The 18,099-nt window shown below is 35.2% G+C and overlaps 2 protein-coding genes across 2 annotated transcripts in view; one reads left to right on the top strand and one right to left on the bottom strand.

The window, feature by feature from the left end:
- LOC149155675 (BTB/POZ domain-containing protein At3g50780-like) overlaps positions 1 to 18,099 on the bottom strand; it is a 42,906-nt gene that overhangs the window by 11,154 nt on the left and 13,653 nt on the right. The window lies entirely within an intron of this gene.
- LOC149155676 (alcohol dehydrogenase class-3-like) lies at positions 7,208 to 9,396 on the top strand. Its single transcript, XM_089439437.1, has 9 exons — positions 7,208 to 7,247; positions 7,362 to 7,498; positions 7,627 to 7,673; positions 7,938 to 8,263; positions 8,384 to 8,466; positions 8,604 to 8,679; positions 8,821 to 8,894; positions 9,132 to 9,215; positions 9,379 to 9,396. The coding sequence occupies exons 1-9, from the start codon at positions 7,208 to 7,210 to the stop codon at positions 9,394 to 9,396; spliced, it is 885 nt and encodes a 294-aa protein (XP_089295563.1).

Genomic DNA, 18,099 nt, shown 5'->3' with positions numbered 1-18,099 from the left:
GGAAAACTGGGCACAATCGAGAAGCTGCAGGAAGCTCCAATTTGTATGCCATAGTACCAATCTTTTGCAACACCTTGTACGGACCATAATACTTTGGTGATAATTTATTATCCTTCTTAGCTTGCTTGAGGGACATTTGCTTATATGGTTGTAGTCGTAGGAATACCCAATCACCTACATCAAAACTTCTTTCACTGCGATGTTGATCTGCCTATTGTTTCATTCTATTATGTGCCAACACGAGGTTATCCTTTAAGAGTTGGAGGACTTGTTGTTGATGTTCGATGTGATGTTCCACTGCTTGAACCTTAGAATTTTCTCTTAAATATGATGTGATGGATGGTGGCTGATATCCATAAAGTGCCATAAATGGGGTCATTTTTGTTGTTGTATGGAAGGAAGTGTTATACCACCATTCAGCCAGAGGCAACCATTTGACCCATTATGTCTGTTTATCAGATACAAAGCAATGAAGATATCCTTCCAAACATTTGTTTACTATCTCAGTTTGCCCATCAGATTGAGGATGATAAGATGAGCTATGAGCTAACTGAGTACCAAGACAAGAAAATAATTCTATCCAAAAATTTCCAATGAAAATGGGATCTCTGTCACTTACAATAATCTTTGGGTTTCCATGTAGCTTTTGAATTGTTTCCATAAATGCAGAAGAAACTGTACTGGCTTTAAATGGATGTGATAATGCACAAAAGTGTGCATACTTGGTAAGTCTGTCAACTACCACCATGATGACACTCTTTCCCTCAGACTTGGGTAAACCTGTGATAAAATCCATTGAAACCTCTTCCCAACGTTGGCTTGGAATGGATAAAGGTTGTAATAGACCCTGGTGTCTTAATTGTTTCAACTTTATTTTGTTGGCAAACCAAACATTCCGCCACAAACTTTTGAATATCTAATTTAAGGCCATCCCAAAAAAATTCCTTCTTAACCCTGTGGTAAGCTTTTAAAAATCCTGAGTGCCCTCCTAAGGGAGAAGTGTGCAATTCCATAAGAATCTTTTGTTTTAGCTGGGAATTCTTACAGAGGTATAAGCGATCTTTGTACCATAACGAATCATTTTGCCAGCTAAATGTATCAGATGTACTAGAATCTTGTTGTAACTTTCGAATAAGTGCCCACACTTCTTCGTCATTCTTCCATTCCTCCCTTGCTTCGTTTATCCAATCTGGTTGGATAATAGAAATGGCGCACAACAATGCTTCCACATCCTCATCCTTTCTTGAGAGTGCATCTACCACCACATTTTGCTTCCCTTTTTTGTAGATGATTTCAAAGTCATAACCCAACATCTTTGTGACCCAATTTTGTTGCTCTTCAGAGGATAATCTTTGTTCTAAAAAGTATTTAAGGCTATCATGATCAGTTTTTACCTTGAAGTGTCTTCCCATTAGGTAGGGTCGCCATTTCTTAAGTGCATGGAGTATTGCCAACATTTCCTTCTCATAAATAGCTTTGTGTAAAAACTTTCCCTTGATTGGATGAATTTCAAAAGCAATGGGTCTTCCATCTTGCATTAAAACAGCACCAATTCCATTTCCTAAAGCATCACATTCCACAATAAAGGTTTTTGTGAAGTCCGGTGTAGCTAAGACCGGTGCTTGGCACATTGCCTCTTTAAGATGTTCGAAGGCCTTTGTTGCTGCTGGAGTCCATGAAAATGCATCTTTCTTCAATAATGTTATTAGAGGTGCTGCTATTCTCCCATAATTCTTAACAAACTTGCGATAATACCCTGTCAACCCGAGAAATCCTCGCAGATGCTTTATGGATGTGGGGATTTTCCATTCCTTAATGGCTTTAATTTTTCTAGGGTCTACCTTAACTCCTTCATGAGATACAATATGACCTAATATTCCACCTCTGTACTCCAAAGAAACATTTGGATCCTTTTGCATATAATTGTTTCTCCTCCAATAGTTGTAGCAACCTGTCAACATGTTCAACATGATCCTTCCAAGACTTGTTGTAGATTAGTATATCATCAAAAAATACTAACACAAATTTTCTAAGGAATGGTTTGAAAATGGAATTCATCAAACCTTGAAATGTTGAAGGTGCATTGGTAAGGCCAAAAGGCATGACCAAAAATTCATAATGACCCTCATGAGTTCTAAATGTTGTTTTCGGAATGTCTTCCATCTTCATTCTGATTTGATGATATCCTGAACGAAGATCCAACTTGGTGAAGTAAATTGATCCATGCAATTCATCCAGTAATTCATCAATGACAGGAATGGGAAACTTATCTTTAATAGTGAGCTTGTTGAGCTCCCTATAATCCGGACACATATGCCATGATCCATCCTTCTTGTGCACCAATACTACTGGAGCAGAGAAAGAACTTTGACTCGGTTGAATTATACTAGCCTCTAGCATTTCTGCAACCATACGTTCAATTTCACTCTTTTGGGCATAAGGATATCTATACGGCCTGATGTTTGGAGGAACACTTCTTGGAATCAAATGAATAGCATGATCATGATCACGAATAGGTGGGAGACCTTTGGGAGTCTCAAATACCTTGAAATGATTGTCCAAGACTTTTTGGAGATCTGGAGAAATAGATGATTCCAATGTGGAAACATCTAGCGAACATAATTGTGCAATTACACCTCTTTGTTTCTTTTTAGAAGCTTTGTCATACCGTTAGAGCTTATTATCTTTCTCAGTTTCCCTGCAATACCCCTTAATTCAACTTCCTTTCCTTCCACAGAAAATTTCATGAAAAGTTCTTGAAAATTAAAAGCTATTGTACCCAAGGATTGTAGCCATTGGACTCCTAATACAACATCAGCACCTCCCATTGGAATGGAAAGCATTGGGCTAGTCAATACATATTCTCCCATGGATAGCTTGATATTATGGCACTTTCCGAGCAATTTATTGTTCCTCCATTTGCAATCATCACTTGACACTCTGGTGCTGGATATAAGAAGCAATTCAATTCTTTTGCTACCTTACAATGAATAAAATTATGGGTACTTCCTGAATCAATCAACACTATTACCTTTTTCTTCTTGATTTGTCCTTCTATCTTGATGGTTTGAGGAGTGGTAATTCCCGCCAATGCATTACAAGATATGGTCGGATTCATTTCTTCTTTATCTAGGCTTTGTTCCTGAAGTATATCCTCTTCTTTTAACCTTTCTTGCTCCTTTTCTTCTTCCTCTTCACAATCTATGTAGAATAATTTCTTCTCAGCACACTTATGACCTTTAGTGTATTTGCTATCACAACTATAACAAAGCCCTTTTGCTCTTTTTTCTTCCAATTGTTGTGGTGTCAACCTTATAGGTTGTGGAAGACTAGGGGCAACACTAGTTGTGAGTGGTATGCTTCCTGGTTGCCATAATTTTGCTTTCCATTTTTCTTGCTAACCTGAATGCCTTCTCTAATGAATCAGGTTCCCAAAGGCGAACATCATGTTGGATATTATCCTTTAAAGTCCCTATGAACACATCAATCCTATGTTCCTCTGGAATATTTTTACCCTTATGTTCAATTTTTGGAACTCCTCAATGTGCTCCATTATTGAACCCTTTTGTTTGAGACTTATCAATTGGCTAAAAAAAGTGTTGCTTTTTGTATCCTCATAATGTGTTGTCAATTCTTCCGTAAAAATTGCCCAAGTGATAATTTGTTTACGAGAGCAAAGCCATTGATACCATACAAACTGATTTGGTTCCAAATATAAAGTTGCAATACGTACCTTTTGTGTGTTTTGCACATTATTGAGATCGAAAAATTGCTCCATTTGTAATATCCATGTTGCGGGATCCTTGCCATCAAACTTCCTCATATCGATTTTTGGAATATGGTGGGTCTTCGATACCACATTAGAGTCTATGAAATCATAATTAACATTTCTTTTGTTCGCATCATGAGTTTCCTTTACTACCTTTTCACCATTAGTAAGTATTTCTTGTAGAAAATTTGTCAAATCTGTCTTCAAATCTGCCATGTCTCTCTTCAAATCTGTCTTCAAATCTATCTTCAAATCGTCAATCTTAGCTTCCACGTCCTTTATCTTAGATTCCACACCATTTATCTTAGCTTCTGTTAGCTTTTGTGAGAGTGAAATTTGTTGCACTTGATCTTGTAATTTTGATATATCATGTAGCATTTCTTCCTCTTCTTCATGAGTCATGCTAGGGCTTTCAGGTTGCTTACTAGGTGTTTGCATTTTCTTTCCTCGGGGCATCAGTTACCGATAACAATGCTCTACTATGCCCTTTGAATTTCTTCAAAATAATTTTTCAAACCAAGCTTAAGCAAAAATTTAAAAAAATCTACACACCTTTTTTCACTTTGTAGGAGCTCGATATTGCCTCTGAAGTATCTCTGTAATTTCTGATCATCTAGTTCTAAAATTGCAATCTGTAGTAGCCCTTTGTGTCCTCTTTCCAATGCCACTAGTCTGATCCCAATTGGATTCTCCAAGGAAGAGTTATGTCAAATCTCCCACAGTGACCTGATTATAGACTAGTTCAGTAGAGCGAACTTGTACGACGTGCCACGTGTCCCTGTTTCGACCTTTGGCTCTAAAAAAGATATACAAGAAACTACAGTCTGTCCTCTTTCTTTACCTTCTTACAAAATTTCAATACGATGCTCAGAGAGAAAGTTATGACGATTTTCCCCAAGTCACCTGTTTGAAATGTAATTCAGGAGTCTGCAAAAAGACCAACTTCCTCAGATCATATCTCCGCAAATATAGCGCGAAAAGATCTAAAATTCGAACCCAAGATTCAGCGCGATTTCTTCTCAAATGGGTTTTTTTTTAGCTTCTGAAACGTCGCAAAAAAAAGTTATAGCGAAAATGCCACAATGACCTGTTTGGAGTAGCGAAACCCTAGAATCCAAAGCTCTGATACCAAATGTTATGAAACTAGCTCAAGAAAAAGATAGAAAAGATAGATTAACGCCTTAGAATTCAGCCTCTTCGAGGGGGCAACCTCCTTTACATTACATAAATGAACAATTCTTGGATGATTCAAATGACAAAACCTCCTTTCTATATATAGGAGTCTAAGGAGTCACAATATAACCCAGCCGACCTAACAATAATAATATAAAGCCACAAAAATAACAATGGAGGAATTCAATGGGGCACAGTAATAACAATATGGGGACAAAAGGGGCACAACAATATTAATAAGGGATACAACTACAATAGTAATGGGGTAATCACTAGTATTATAGGGACCCAACAGTGAAGTGCACCACACTGGAGGGGTCAGATGCTACCTATCCTATTTAGTTGAAACTGTAAAACATGATGGAGGTTCAATCAGAAGTCAGACGATGGTTATTCGTCTAACAATTCATCTGACAGTTCAGATCCATACACCATGTCAGCTGGGGCAATTCTTTTCAAAGGGGAACGCTTTACGGCGTAATTATTATGAACACCTTCCACACTCCCTTGATTATCATTTCATTCTTAATTAATGCCTCCAAAAAAGAATGCATAGTATATAAGTTGTTAGTATATGTTGATTATCATTTCATTCTTAATTAATGCCTCCAACAAAGAATGCATAGTAGATGAGTGGTTAATATGTAGAGATTGGTGGAAAAAAGAAGTAGTCGGTATGTTAACAAAGTAAGATTACCTATTATTACGTCATAAGGTGTTCCCCTTTGAAAATAATTGCCCCAGCTAACATGGTGTATGGATCTGAACCGTCAGATGAATTGTTAGACGATTGAACCATCGTCTGCCGTCTGATTGAACCTCCATCATGGTTTACAGTTTCAACTGAATAGGATAGGTAGCATCTGACCCCTCCAGTGTGGTGCGCTTCACCTTCCATTTGCTCGGGTTTCTGAAACAGTTGTTGCAGGGCCCCTGTCCAGAGTTATGGTGGCTTGCAGAGTGCATTTTTGCATGCTTCTCGTGCCAACAATGTAGCTTTGGCTCCCGATCATTCATCTGTCTTTATTACAGCGCCATTTTCTAGGGTTTCTGAAACAGTGGTTGCAGGGCCCCTGTCCAGAGTTATGGTGGCTTGCAGAGTGCATTTTTGCATGCTTCTCGTGCCAGCAATGTAGCTTTGGCTCTTGACCATTCATCTGTCTTTATTCCAGCGCCTGCAGAGATGTTTTACTGGTTTCATGATTGACTTTCTCATTATAGGGGTTTTTGCTGCAGTATCCAAAACTGCAGCTGCCCCCTATTGAGCGTGTCAAATTATTTATAAAAAGATAGGATGAAATGTTGAAGTCTGGATGTCTTGTTGAACCATACAAAGGAATCGGGATTGTTTTGCTAAGACAATGAAGGATAAAGGTATCATTGCGTTATGAAGAGGAAACACTACAAATGTTATCCGTTATTTTCCCACTCAGGTTTTGAACTTTGCATTCAAGGATTATTTTAAGAGACTCTTTAATTTCAAGAAAGACAGAGATGGTTACTGGAAATGGTTTGCTGGAAACCTCACCTCTAGTGGTGCAACTGGTGCATCTTCTCTCCTTTTTTTTATTCTTTGGACTAAGCTCGAACTCGACTGGCTAATGGCTAATGATAACAAGGCTGCAAAGAAAGGAGGGGAGAGGCAATTTAATGGGCTGCGTTCACCTTTCACGGTAAGAAAACCTTTTTTGCTTCGAATAAAATAGTGATTTCTCACCTATTTTCTTTATTTGATAACAGTTTTTCATTTGTAGCTTCAAACACTCCAACCTTTAATTTTTTAAACTTTATTTTCACCTGCTTGTAGTGAGATTTCAGCACACGAAATTGTGACCTAGGTAAAAATTATTAATATTTAATTAATGGTTGGTGAATAACAAAATCAATTGGTTACTGTCTCTTTACTGCTTGGAACCTGGGTCTTTAACTAACTTGAATTTATAACTAAGGATGGCTCGATTACACACAGACAGTTGCAAGTGATATTTCAGATTTATCAAAATGAAATGATAAAAAAATCAACGACTCTAAGAAAAAAAATTGCATTTAGGTGTATTTCTATTATCCCTTTTGGTCATCTGTAAATCCTTCATTTTTCCATTTGTCTAACCTAATTTGATTTTCCAATTCAGTAAATGTCGAATCATTACTGTAACTATCACTCTATTCAGTCCCATAGGCATAACTGGTGAAATCCCACTGCTTCCCAGAATCCTGTGTCTCTCATCACTTCAAATGTAGCAGGGCAAAAGGCAAGAGGGACTCATGGCATCCTCTACTACGGCGCAAGTCATTAGCTGCAAGGGTGAGAACAGAAAAGAAAACTTATACATATATGAATTAAATTCTTCAGGTCAAAGATTCTCATTTATGTAGTTAGTTATAAAGATCATCTAACCTTCTATGAACTGCGTATCAGTTGGTGTAGTATGGGAAGCAGGGCAACGCATATCTATCCAACAAATCCAAGTGGCTCCTCCCCAGGACAAAGAAGTACGAATCAAAATCACTCACACTTCTCTCTGTCATACTGATATTTATTTCTGGAAAGGAAAGGTACCACTCTCGTCATCTCATTTTTCATTCATTGTATTGAAGGTTCAGTTTCATTATCCCATTTTTCATTCATTTTATTAAGGGTTCACCTCCATCTTTGGTTAATGTAATGTATTTAAACATTGCAGGATGGAGGAGCTTGGTTTCCAAGGATTCTGGGTCACGAAGGTGTTGGGTATGTTCATTTTATATATGATATTTCAATTGCATAAGGGTAATTGAAGTGTATTTATAGATGTGTTATGTCTTTAAGTTGATACAGGGAATTGACACAAAAAAAAAATCATTTTTTAATCCCTTCCCCTGTTTCCTAGGATTTTGATGGTTAAAATGAATATATCGTTTCTTCATCTGCCCTAGTTTTGAAATTAAGTATTGATTAGCTTTATCATTATGACACATTATTCAGCCAACAATAATGTATGACTCACTCACGCAGGATTGTAGAAAGCGTGGGAAGTGAAGTTACAGAGTTGAAAGTAGGCGATCATGTGATTCTGCAATATATGGCGAAATGCAAAGAATGCGAGCTCTGTCATCGAGGAAAGAACAACATCTGTCAAGTTTTCAGATTCAACTTCATGAGCGGAGTTGCTTACACTGACAAAAAATGCCGATTCTCTGTCAATGGAAAACCCATCTATCATTTCTTTGGGCTGTCCACATTCAGTGAATATACAGTGGTGCATGCATCCTGTGTAGCGAAAGTGAATCCTGAAGCTCCATTGGAAAAGATCTGTTTGCTTGGATGCGGAGTTTCAGCAGGTAGTATAATCATACATTCTCCACTAAAATACACCTAGATCTAAGATCCTTTCCCTGCAAAAATACAAAAAAGTAAAATGGTCGATGCATCATAAAATGGGGCCTAGTTTTTCATTTCAGGATTAGGAGCTGCCTGGAACGCTGGGAAGGTGAAGCCCGGTGATTCAGTAGCAATCTTTGGATTGGGCACCATTGGCTTGGCTGTAAGTTTTCCTGAATATCTCAAGCAACAACTATACATACACATATTTACATAAAGATTTGCTCTTGTGCCGCAGAGAGTAGTTTGCATTCTGTGTCTTTCTAATTGTTGTCTACTAGTGAATCCTGCGTTGTTCAGGTTGCAGAAGGGGCTCGAATAGCTGGAGCTTCCAGAATCCTTGGAATTGACATCGACCCACGAAAGGAAGAAATATGTGGGTTGGAAACCATACACAGCAATAACCTCTATTACTAGAGTGTATATAAACCAGAATGCTTTGGGCTGATTCCCTTTAACTTTTGCACATGGGTATGGCTGTTCTGAAATTAATAACTGCCATTTTCTTTCCTAACAGCTAAACGATTTGGGGTCACTGAGTTTCTTAATCCATCCGATTTGGATAAACCCATTCAAGAGGTAATCTATAAAGTCTCCAACACTAGTTCTTTTGGGTCTATAAGACTGGATTTAAGGGCATGAACATTACTGATGCTAATAACATGTTGGGATTTAATGAATACTACAGCTATTACGAGTGTGACAATATTAATGGGACCTGTGTTTGTTGATGTAAAACAATAGATGACGAGGCGTTAATTAAAAATATGGGCCTATCCTTTTTTCTCACTAAGTAAAATGCATTGCTAATAGCACGTGATTACAGAGATGACTAAAGGAGGAGTATATTCAAGCTACGAATGTGTTGGAAGAGTCGAACTTATGCTCTGCGCACTTCAATGCTCTCACCCGGTCTGGTTTTTTGTATCCTAAATGATTTTTCACGTTTCGTATGTTAATTGCAATTATTTTTCAATGATCCAACTAGGTGTTTACAAGAACATAAAAGACTAATTAAGTTTGGCTTCCTCTGTGATCACAATTTTGTTGGACATGTTTTGTGATTTCATTGCAGGTATGGGGAAAACAGTGATATTGGAATCTTGACCATGCACCCATGTGGTACATCTCTCTCTTTTATGATTACTTAGCAGAGCTCTAGACTAGGCCCTTACCTGAGCAAAGAAGCCCAATTCCAATGAAATCAAAGTAGCCCAATTCCAGTGAAATCCTCAGAGACCTTATTTAATAGACTTCCTGAGCACTATGCCGCATATTCAAATGGGCTTAAAATTTCTATGAGCAATAACTGCATTAAAAGGGTGACTCCCCATTCTCAGAAACACCGAAAGCCAACCAAATGGAGAATCTGTTTTCACTAGCTTCTTCAAGTCTTTTATTATCTCAGGCTGTGTGAAGCCAGACACATTGAAAACACTGCACAACAAGTTGAATCCTATTGTAATCTGTACCATCTCTCCATGTACTGATTGCCTTCTCATAGAACATCCTATTGCTAAAACTCAGAATACAGAGACCACTGTGCCTAAGACTCATTCATAATTGACTATCCAGATTTCGTTCAGGAATAGCATTTTCAAGAAATATGCAGATAAAGATTTTGTTGCAATTGGTGTCAGAGCTGATAGACTATTACTCCTTATCTATGTAGGTAAGGGTAACCTGTCAGCTCAAGCATCAGCTCCATAATATATAATTCTTGATGTATTCTTTGTTGATGAAGTATAAGATGAATTTTCCAAAAATGAAAGAAAGGCACACTTAAAATTAACATGCCTAGAGATTCTAGAATGGAATACGAGCTCTAGCGCATATTGATGAGTCTGAAACCACTACTTATAATTGATGAGTCTGAAACCACTGCTTATAAAAAATTTCAATGGGTTTCCCCATTCCTCCTTTGGTAAAATAATCACAGAGACTGAGCCATGGAATCAGGTTGTGGCATTGCTCTACCAGTTCTGCATTGAATATTTTGGGCAGATCATATACATATATTTGCCTTCCTTTGCATTGTTTCTAGCTTGGATCCTTCATGCCTGCAGGCATTGAAGTAGACCTAAAGGCCTCCATTTGCATTTTCACTGCATCCAGAGAAAATGTAGCGTTATTTGCATTAGTTTTCTTCTTTCCCGTTATGGCCCATTCACTAGATCCATTTTCAAATTTCTCCTGTGATGAAATCTCAATATGGGTAGTTGGTCTCTCCCGTTTCAGAGCCACTACTCCATGCCCATTAACAGACTCATTTAGCAATGGTGATGCAACATTCAAGCCATGTTTCGCCACCTTGAGACCTTGAATCTCATGGCCACCAAAATTAAACTTGTCATCATGAAACAGAGTTGCTTGATCTGGGAAACGTGTAGTGCTGGCAGAAACACAATATACATTCAACTTGCAGTTCGAAAAACAGAGATGAAGAACAAATGCAGGTAACAGGGTTGTCATAACCCAAAGACATATAACAAGCATTAAGAACAATAGGGGCAACAACAACACTCTCTGTATTACAGCCCCCATACACTTCATCCCCAATCCTGATCCTTCCACATTCCTGCTTCTCTTTCTCTGCTTCCCCATGGCTGCAGACCCACGGATCAGCAAATCACACACCACGTTTATTATAGCAAGGGTACCCTCTTTATCTCACTGTCAAAACCATACCTTGAAGAGACAAACACCAAGTCAATTCAATATAGGTTTCAACGCATGTTAACACTACTTAAAAACTATGACTGTTCGACCTTAGGAAAACGGATGTTTATTGCCATTTCTAAAGATTTAAACTGCAATGGGAATTATAACAGCAGCTTCCACTGACCCAATCTTTATGCTGGCAGTTCTCCATTTTTTATGTAGTATTTTAACTGTCGCCCTAGCAAGAACAAAGGTAAGTGGAAGAGGAGATCGATTATTTTCTCCAATAACACCTAATTGAAAATTTGCATTGGGTTTTACTGTTTTAATCTCTTCATGTAATTATTTCCTCTGTTATTACTGATATCTACCTATCCCATGGTATGACTTGCAGGACTGATCGGTGGTTGGCGTTGCGGATTCTCTGTTTTTGTTGGGTGCACATGGATACTCTGGCCCATTATATGCTTTCTATATGGCTTTAGATATATAGTTTTGATAGTTTGTATCTATTGAATGTTGTAGCAGTTAGTATTTGTATATACTTAGAATGTCGAACATGGAGACATTTGAAAAGGGATATTTTGGATATTTTGAACATCGAATTATGTACTGGTTTTTCAATATAATAAAAAATCCATTGATTTTTCTTTCCTGAGAAAAAATCCTCCTCTTTTAACTAAGGTTATGTGATAATCCAACAAATATTGGCCAATAGTGTGGGAATCTATGGGTTAAGGCTATGAACACACCGAGAAGTGATGCATGATGCTAAACCCTAGGATGTAGACTGAATAAACTCCTAATCATGTGGATGATTGAATGACATGCATGAGGCTCAACCCTAGGATGTAGACTTAATAAACTCCTAATCATATGGATGATTGAATGGCATGGGCACCAAAACATAGAAGGGTCACCATGCTAGGGAACTAATGAAAGGAAGGTTGTATGTCTAGGTAGATGATAAATGCTAAAGATCGATGGGTTAATTTATCTACGTAAGCAAGGGTGGTCATATAAGAAGGGGAAAGAAAGGGAAATACAACATTCTCAAGAGAGATATGTTATGCTAAACACCACTTAAAGAAATATAACTAAAGAGGACCACTTTCGATAGCAAGATAAGGGCATGTATGGAGAATTCCTAAATGGAAGTAAGTCAATCAATATTGATGTGTAAATTTTCTTAAGAAAATAAAAATAATGCATATATATTTGAATTAATAATGTTACCTACTTGAATGACCCCATGAGTAAAGGCTCCCCGAAGAAGTTTCAAAGCAAAAAAAATCTAAGAATGGCATTTTGAAGGGCTTGGAAATAATGACATAGGTGGCTTATGAATTATAGTTTGTATGAGTATGTACAAGGAAAAATAAAAAAGAAGGGTTTCTTTAAAAAGACTAAATCTCAAAATTCAAATTCACTTTTGCATACTAAATTTGAAGAGGAGGAGGTAGTCCCAAATCTTTATATGTTCATCATAGACATATTAACTATGGGAATTTTAGTTAGTAAGTCTAAAGGCATGTATATCAAAAACTTCATCTTCAAGAATAGGTGTATGCTCAATAGAATGTACCCAACCCCACCAATTAAAATATTAATAATAAAGAGAAATCTTATGCTACTAAAAATTTGACTTTATCATGGACATGCAATTAGGTTTGATATGGACCACATCTGCCATTTGTATTTAAAGGTATCACATGTGAATTTCCTAGAGGAGAGAAGATTGGGATAATTGAATGGACTCGTAGTGGCAAATTCACACTTCAAGTACTAATTCGTATTGTAGAACCCACAGGAGGGAGAATTTTCATGGATGGAGTTGACATCTCAAAGATTGGACTCCATGATTTAAGATACAAACTAAGAATTATCCCACAAGACTGAATATTATTTGAAGGAACTATATAAAGCAATCTATACCCACTCGAAGAACATTCCGATAGTGAAATTTGGGAGGTAAGTCCTATTAAAATGAATGAGTTTTGATTTCCATGGTATGTCAGAGGCTCTTAGAAATATAACTTATCATTTTGCAAGATCGAAACATTTCACTTTTTGTTGAGATCAAATCTAAATAAGCTTGCCACAAGAAGCCACTGGGGTTTGTGAAAGCATGTCACTATTCTAGCTCTCACCAGATTCCATTCTTCTCTTTTTAAACAATGTCCTCTCCTATATTATGTGGTTCTCTATGCTACTCTTTCCTACGCTCTTGCCTTACGGCGTTCCCATTGCAACATGTGGTGCAATTGTTAGTAGTACCTCCATCTACATGTGACATCCATGCATAGTTTAAACTTATGTCAATCATAGAGAGATGAGCTTAGAGAGACCCAACAACAAATTGAGGTTTTATAATAGCTTACTTGCCTCACTATCATTGTAACTTTTGATATTCAACACTAATGACTTGAAAATTTTGAGATTGATTTGTAGAAGGTTGTCTTAATCATGTCTGCTAACCTAATACGAGTATACATGCATCCATGCTCATAAGTTATAGTAGTTATCAAAGGAGTAGTTGTCCCATGCCATGACCACATTTATATTTGTACATGCACTTCAAATTATTATTGAAAATGAAAATGTAATTTTTTTCAACAATCGCCATTATGCATCCCAACGACATCATATCAATTGCATATGGCCAACAATATGTTCAAATGTTTGTACTTTTGGAAAAGATGAGAATTGTTTTCAAACTCAACTAAAATTTATCAAATGTTTTCTTTGTGACTACCCAAATCAATCACATTATCTAGTTTTTTTCAAGTTATCTTGGCCTTGTTGCACGCTAGCTTCATCATTGTAGTTTAGCTTGATTTAATGGATTACACTTATAATGGTTCCTTGCAATTAAATTTTTGTATTATAGAAATAATTTGTTCCAATTTTGAATATATACATCAACTTTTTCAACTTCTAACAATTCTAAATTTCATATTCCAACTTGCAATTCTTACATTCAATTTTAACTTCAATTCAACATTCCATTCTAATATCAACTATTCAACACTTCCTTTCATTTCCAACTTGCAATTCTTACCTTCAATTTTGGCTTCAATTCAACATTCCATTCTAATATCAACTATTCAACACTTCCTTTCATTTTCATCCCTTTCAAAACTAGATAATATTGAATCACACAATTTTCGATAAGAAGCATCTTAAAGAGTGGGATAATATCAAACCATGATACATAAGCTCTAGTTAAAATCTTTTCACCATGTTAATTTGTGATTTATGTTATTATAATATATTATTTATTGGATAATCCCAAGCAATATGATATTGTTGTGATGAAATTGTCATTCTAAATAACTATTTATATAATAATCTCAAACAATCATAAAAATGTTTTAGTGAAATTGTAATTATAGATAATGATGGGATTAAAACAAAAAGAAAATAAGTGAAAGTTTATTATATTCTAAATATCATATTATTAAAATAAAATAAAAACTCTATTAATTATTATAAATTATTTCATATTAATATTATTAAATTAAAATAAAAAAATTATTAGCAATTATATATTATTTTATATTAATATTAATAAATTATTTAATTGTTTTTAAGGAAACAAGTATTTTATATTAAGTCAATTGGAATGTAGACTAATATCTTTATAATTAGACTTAGATCTTTTTATCGCACAAAAAGAATTTTGTTCCTATAATTGCACAAAAAGAAGTTTGTTCTAAAGAATTTTGTTCCTATCTTGTTGTTTTCTAATTACAGTTCTGTAACACTTATTTTATAAAGTTGAATCTCTTCATGTTAGTACAATTGAAACCATCATTAAGAGGCCTAACAATCTTTGTTTCCAGTCTAATCATATTCCCTATAAATTTAATTGGGACATGGTATCCCAAAATAAATTTAATTTCGTGATCATGGAATATATCATATATTTGGATTTCCTTGGTCCTTGAACTTTGATTCATGGTATGTTTACTATGGTTGTAACACCATGATTCATGATAATCTCTCATTGTTCTAAAGTTGCACCTTGATTAGCCAGTGAATCCGCTATTTGGATATGTTGCTTCTTGATGTGGAAAACCTCAATAGTTTTAAATTTCTGAATTTGCATTCGAATTCTAAGAATCATTGGAGGGAGATCTTTTTCTGAGATCTCTCTAGACTTGTATATTTTTTGTATTACGATCATGGAATCCCCATAAACTGCCAGACATTGGAGCTCCGCTTGATTATTGGTGGCTCTTCTTAATCCCTGGCAAATTTTGACTTCATTTCTTCCTCAAAGCCAAAAATTGTCCCCTACTCTTACCTCCCTTAATAAATTATTTAAATTTTTAATAATTATAAGTTATTATAATTAATGTTTTAATTTTTAATTTATATATTTATTTATTATAATATTTATGTATTTGTTTATTTATTTTAATTTTAATTTAATTATTTTTAATATTTATAATAATATATAAATAAAAGATAAAAGCAAAAATTAAATAAGTCTTTTTTAAGGTGAACTTGAGAGTAACATCTCTCGAGCTGGATTTTGTATATATATATATATATAATTGGTTGTATATAACTTATTTTATTAATATTTTAAAATTTAAAATTATATTTATTATTATTAATTTGAATATAAATATAATTTATAAAAAAAATAATTAAATTTGTTTATAAAATTTATAATTAAATAATAATTAAAAAATAAATATAAATATTATAAGAAATTTATTTTCCTTCTTTAATTATATATTTATATTAAAAATAATTTGTTAAACCATATTTAATTTTAATAAATATTAATAATTATTATTATTACTAAAAAAATATTATTATTATTAAAACGAATTAGTTATAATAAGACCAGCCTAACACTCTTAAAGATTTTCCAGTGAGCAAATATAGAGACAGGAATAATATCACCTCTAAAAAATTAAAATATATTTAACATTTTTATACGGTGAAACGTAGAAAAGTTAAAAAAGAATGGACATAAATTTAACTACTGAAAAAAAATTTAACTAACCAAATTTTATAAAGCTATAAAAAAATTTAAGATGATTATTTTTGAACAATATAATTTTCCATCCCATCTTTTAAAAGAAATAAATTCGACACTCACAAAAATATATATATATATAATTTTCCATCCCATCTTTTTAAAAGAAATAAATTCGACACACACGAATATATATATACAGATTAATAGAAAGTCTAGTGATAAAAAGAATTGGCTGGTCCTCTGATAACGATTTGGCTTTTAAATGGCTCAGATCTACGATCCAGACCCATTTAATGTCCATTTGCATTTTAAAGCTAGCCATTTACGCATTATCATTTTTCTTCAATAAACTTTTTAATAATTCAGATTTACAATAGAATTAGTAATAATAATTTGAAAGATAGCTATTTACAAGTTATTATTTAATAATATTCTTTTATTTTTAATAATTCAGATTTACATTAGAATCAGAAAATAATTTGAAAGAGAGTTATTGATAAGTTATTATTTAATAATATTTTTTTATTATATTTAAGGTGAAATTTTAATTTGTGTTATTTAAACTGGTTTTTTTGACTATATATATGGATTCAACACCCTTAAAAACTCCTAGGACACTTTCATTGTGCAATGATTACCCATCAAACTTGTGATTTCAATAAATTGCTACTAGATTTTAGAGAAATTTGACCAGAAAAACCCACCAAAAAAACTTCCAAAAAATCACACTAAAAACAACTAATTTTTCAATACTGCAAAAATACAATTAAATTTAAAAATAACTATTTCCAATCAAATTTAAAAATAACCATTTATAATCAAACTTTTAATGACCATTTACACTTTATCACCTTTTCTTATAAAATAAATATGCACAAATCAAAGGAAAACTAAGATCCATTAAAACCTATCTAACTGGTTCTTTTATCAAAACAAAGATTATAGGTTTCTAGCCATTCATCAGCCACATATTTGTACCTTCTATTGTTTGTACTTGGTTTATATTAGCATAATACGGTTTATTGTCGCTTGTCGGTTTTTTGGTCTTGAAAAGAAAATCTGAACTAGGGTTTTGTCACTGGTCACCATGGCGGGGTGCGGAGGGGGGAGTTCGGCTCCCTCCTACAGTCAAGTGGTTGCGGACAGAAGCAAGGGAGGTGGATCGCATCGCTTCAAGAAACCAACGGAGATAGTAGCAGAGGATAAGAATAAAGAAAAATCGGGAACCATTGGACCTCAAGGACAGGAAGAGAAGCATGAGGAAGCTAGCAAGGAGAAGAGAACAGAGGGTAGCAGTAAGAAAGTTGCTCCTCCAAGCACATCTTGGGCCTGTAAACCCAAGTCGACTACCATTCCTCGAGTTGTTTTAAGTGACCCAGCGCTGCAGGTGCACAGAGAACACATGGCGGAATATGTTGTTATCTGCAAATTTATGGGGATTTGGCCGACGGAGAAGGCTTTACAAGCATGGATCAGGAACCACTGGAAACCAAAAGGGAAAATTGACCTTCACCTTGGGTCCAAGGGCTTCTTCACGGTGGTGTTCACAAGCTTAGAGGACAAAGACAGAGTGTTCGAGGGAGGACCCTATTTTTACGCTTCTGCAGGCCTCTACATGAGACCATGGGTAATGAACTTCATCCCAGAACGAGAGACTTTCACCTCGGTACCGGTATGGATAAGACTCTACTCCCTCCCTTTAGATTATTGGCTGTTGGAGTCTCTAAAGGCTATTGGCAACAAACTAGGGCATTTTATAAAGATCTCAGATGCTACTCTAAGAGGCAAATACACTTCCTTCGCCCGGATATGTGTGGAAATGGACTTATCGGGGGCACTTCCAGATGCAATCATTTTAGAAGTGTATGACGAGGAATGGGTGCAAGCGGTGGACTATGAACACGTCCCATTTCGGTGTTGTAAGTGCCATGAACACGGGCACTTATATAGGGACTACCCAATGAACAAGACGGAGAGAAATATAAAAGCCACTACAAACAAGGATCCCGAAGGTTTTACTAAGGTTGGGGTAAAGGGAAAGGAGGCAAGCAGTACCAAAAGAAAATTACTGAAGACGGACAACTGAACCACAATAGTTTCAAGATCTTAGAAGAAGAAGTTGAAAACAATGGGATG

This window comes from Pinus tabuliformis, chromosome 9 (assembly GCF_031772625.1).
Source record: "Pinus tabuliformis cultivar Carrire ecotype Pingquan chromosome 9, CPIR1, whole genome shotgun sequence".
Taxonomy (NCBI): Eukaryota; Viridiplantae; Streptophyta; class Pinopsida; order Pinales; family Pinaceae; genus Pinus; species Pinus tabuliformis.
This window is presented reverse-complemented; position numbering and strand designations above follow the sequence as displayed.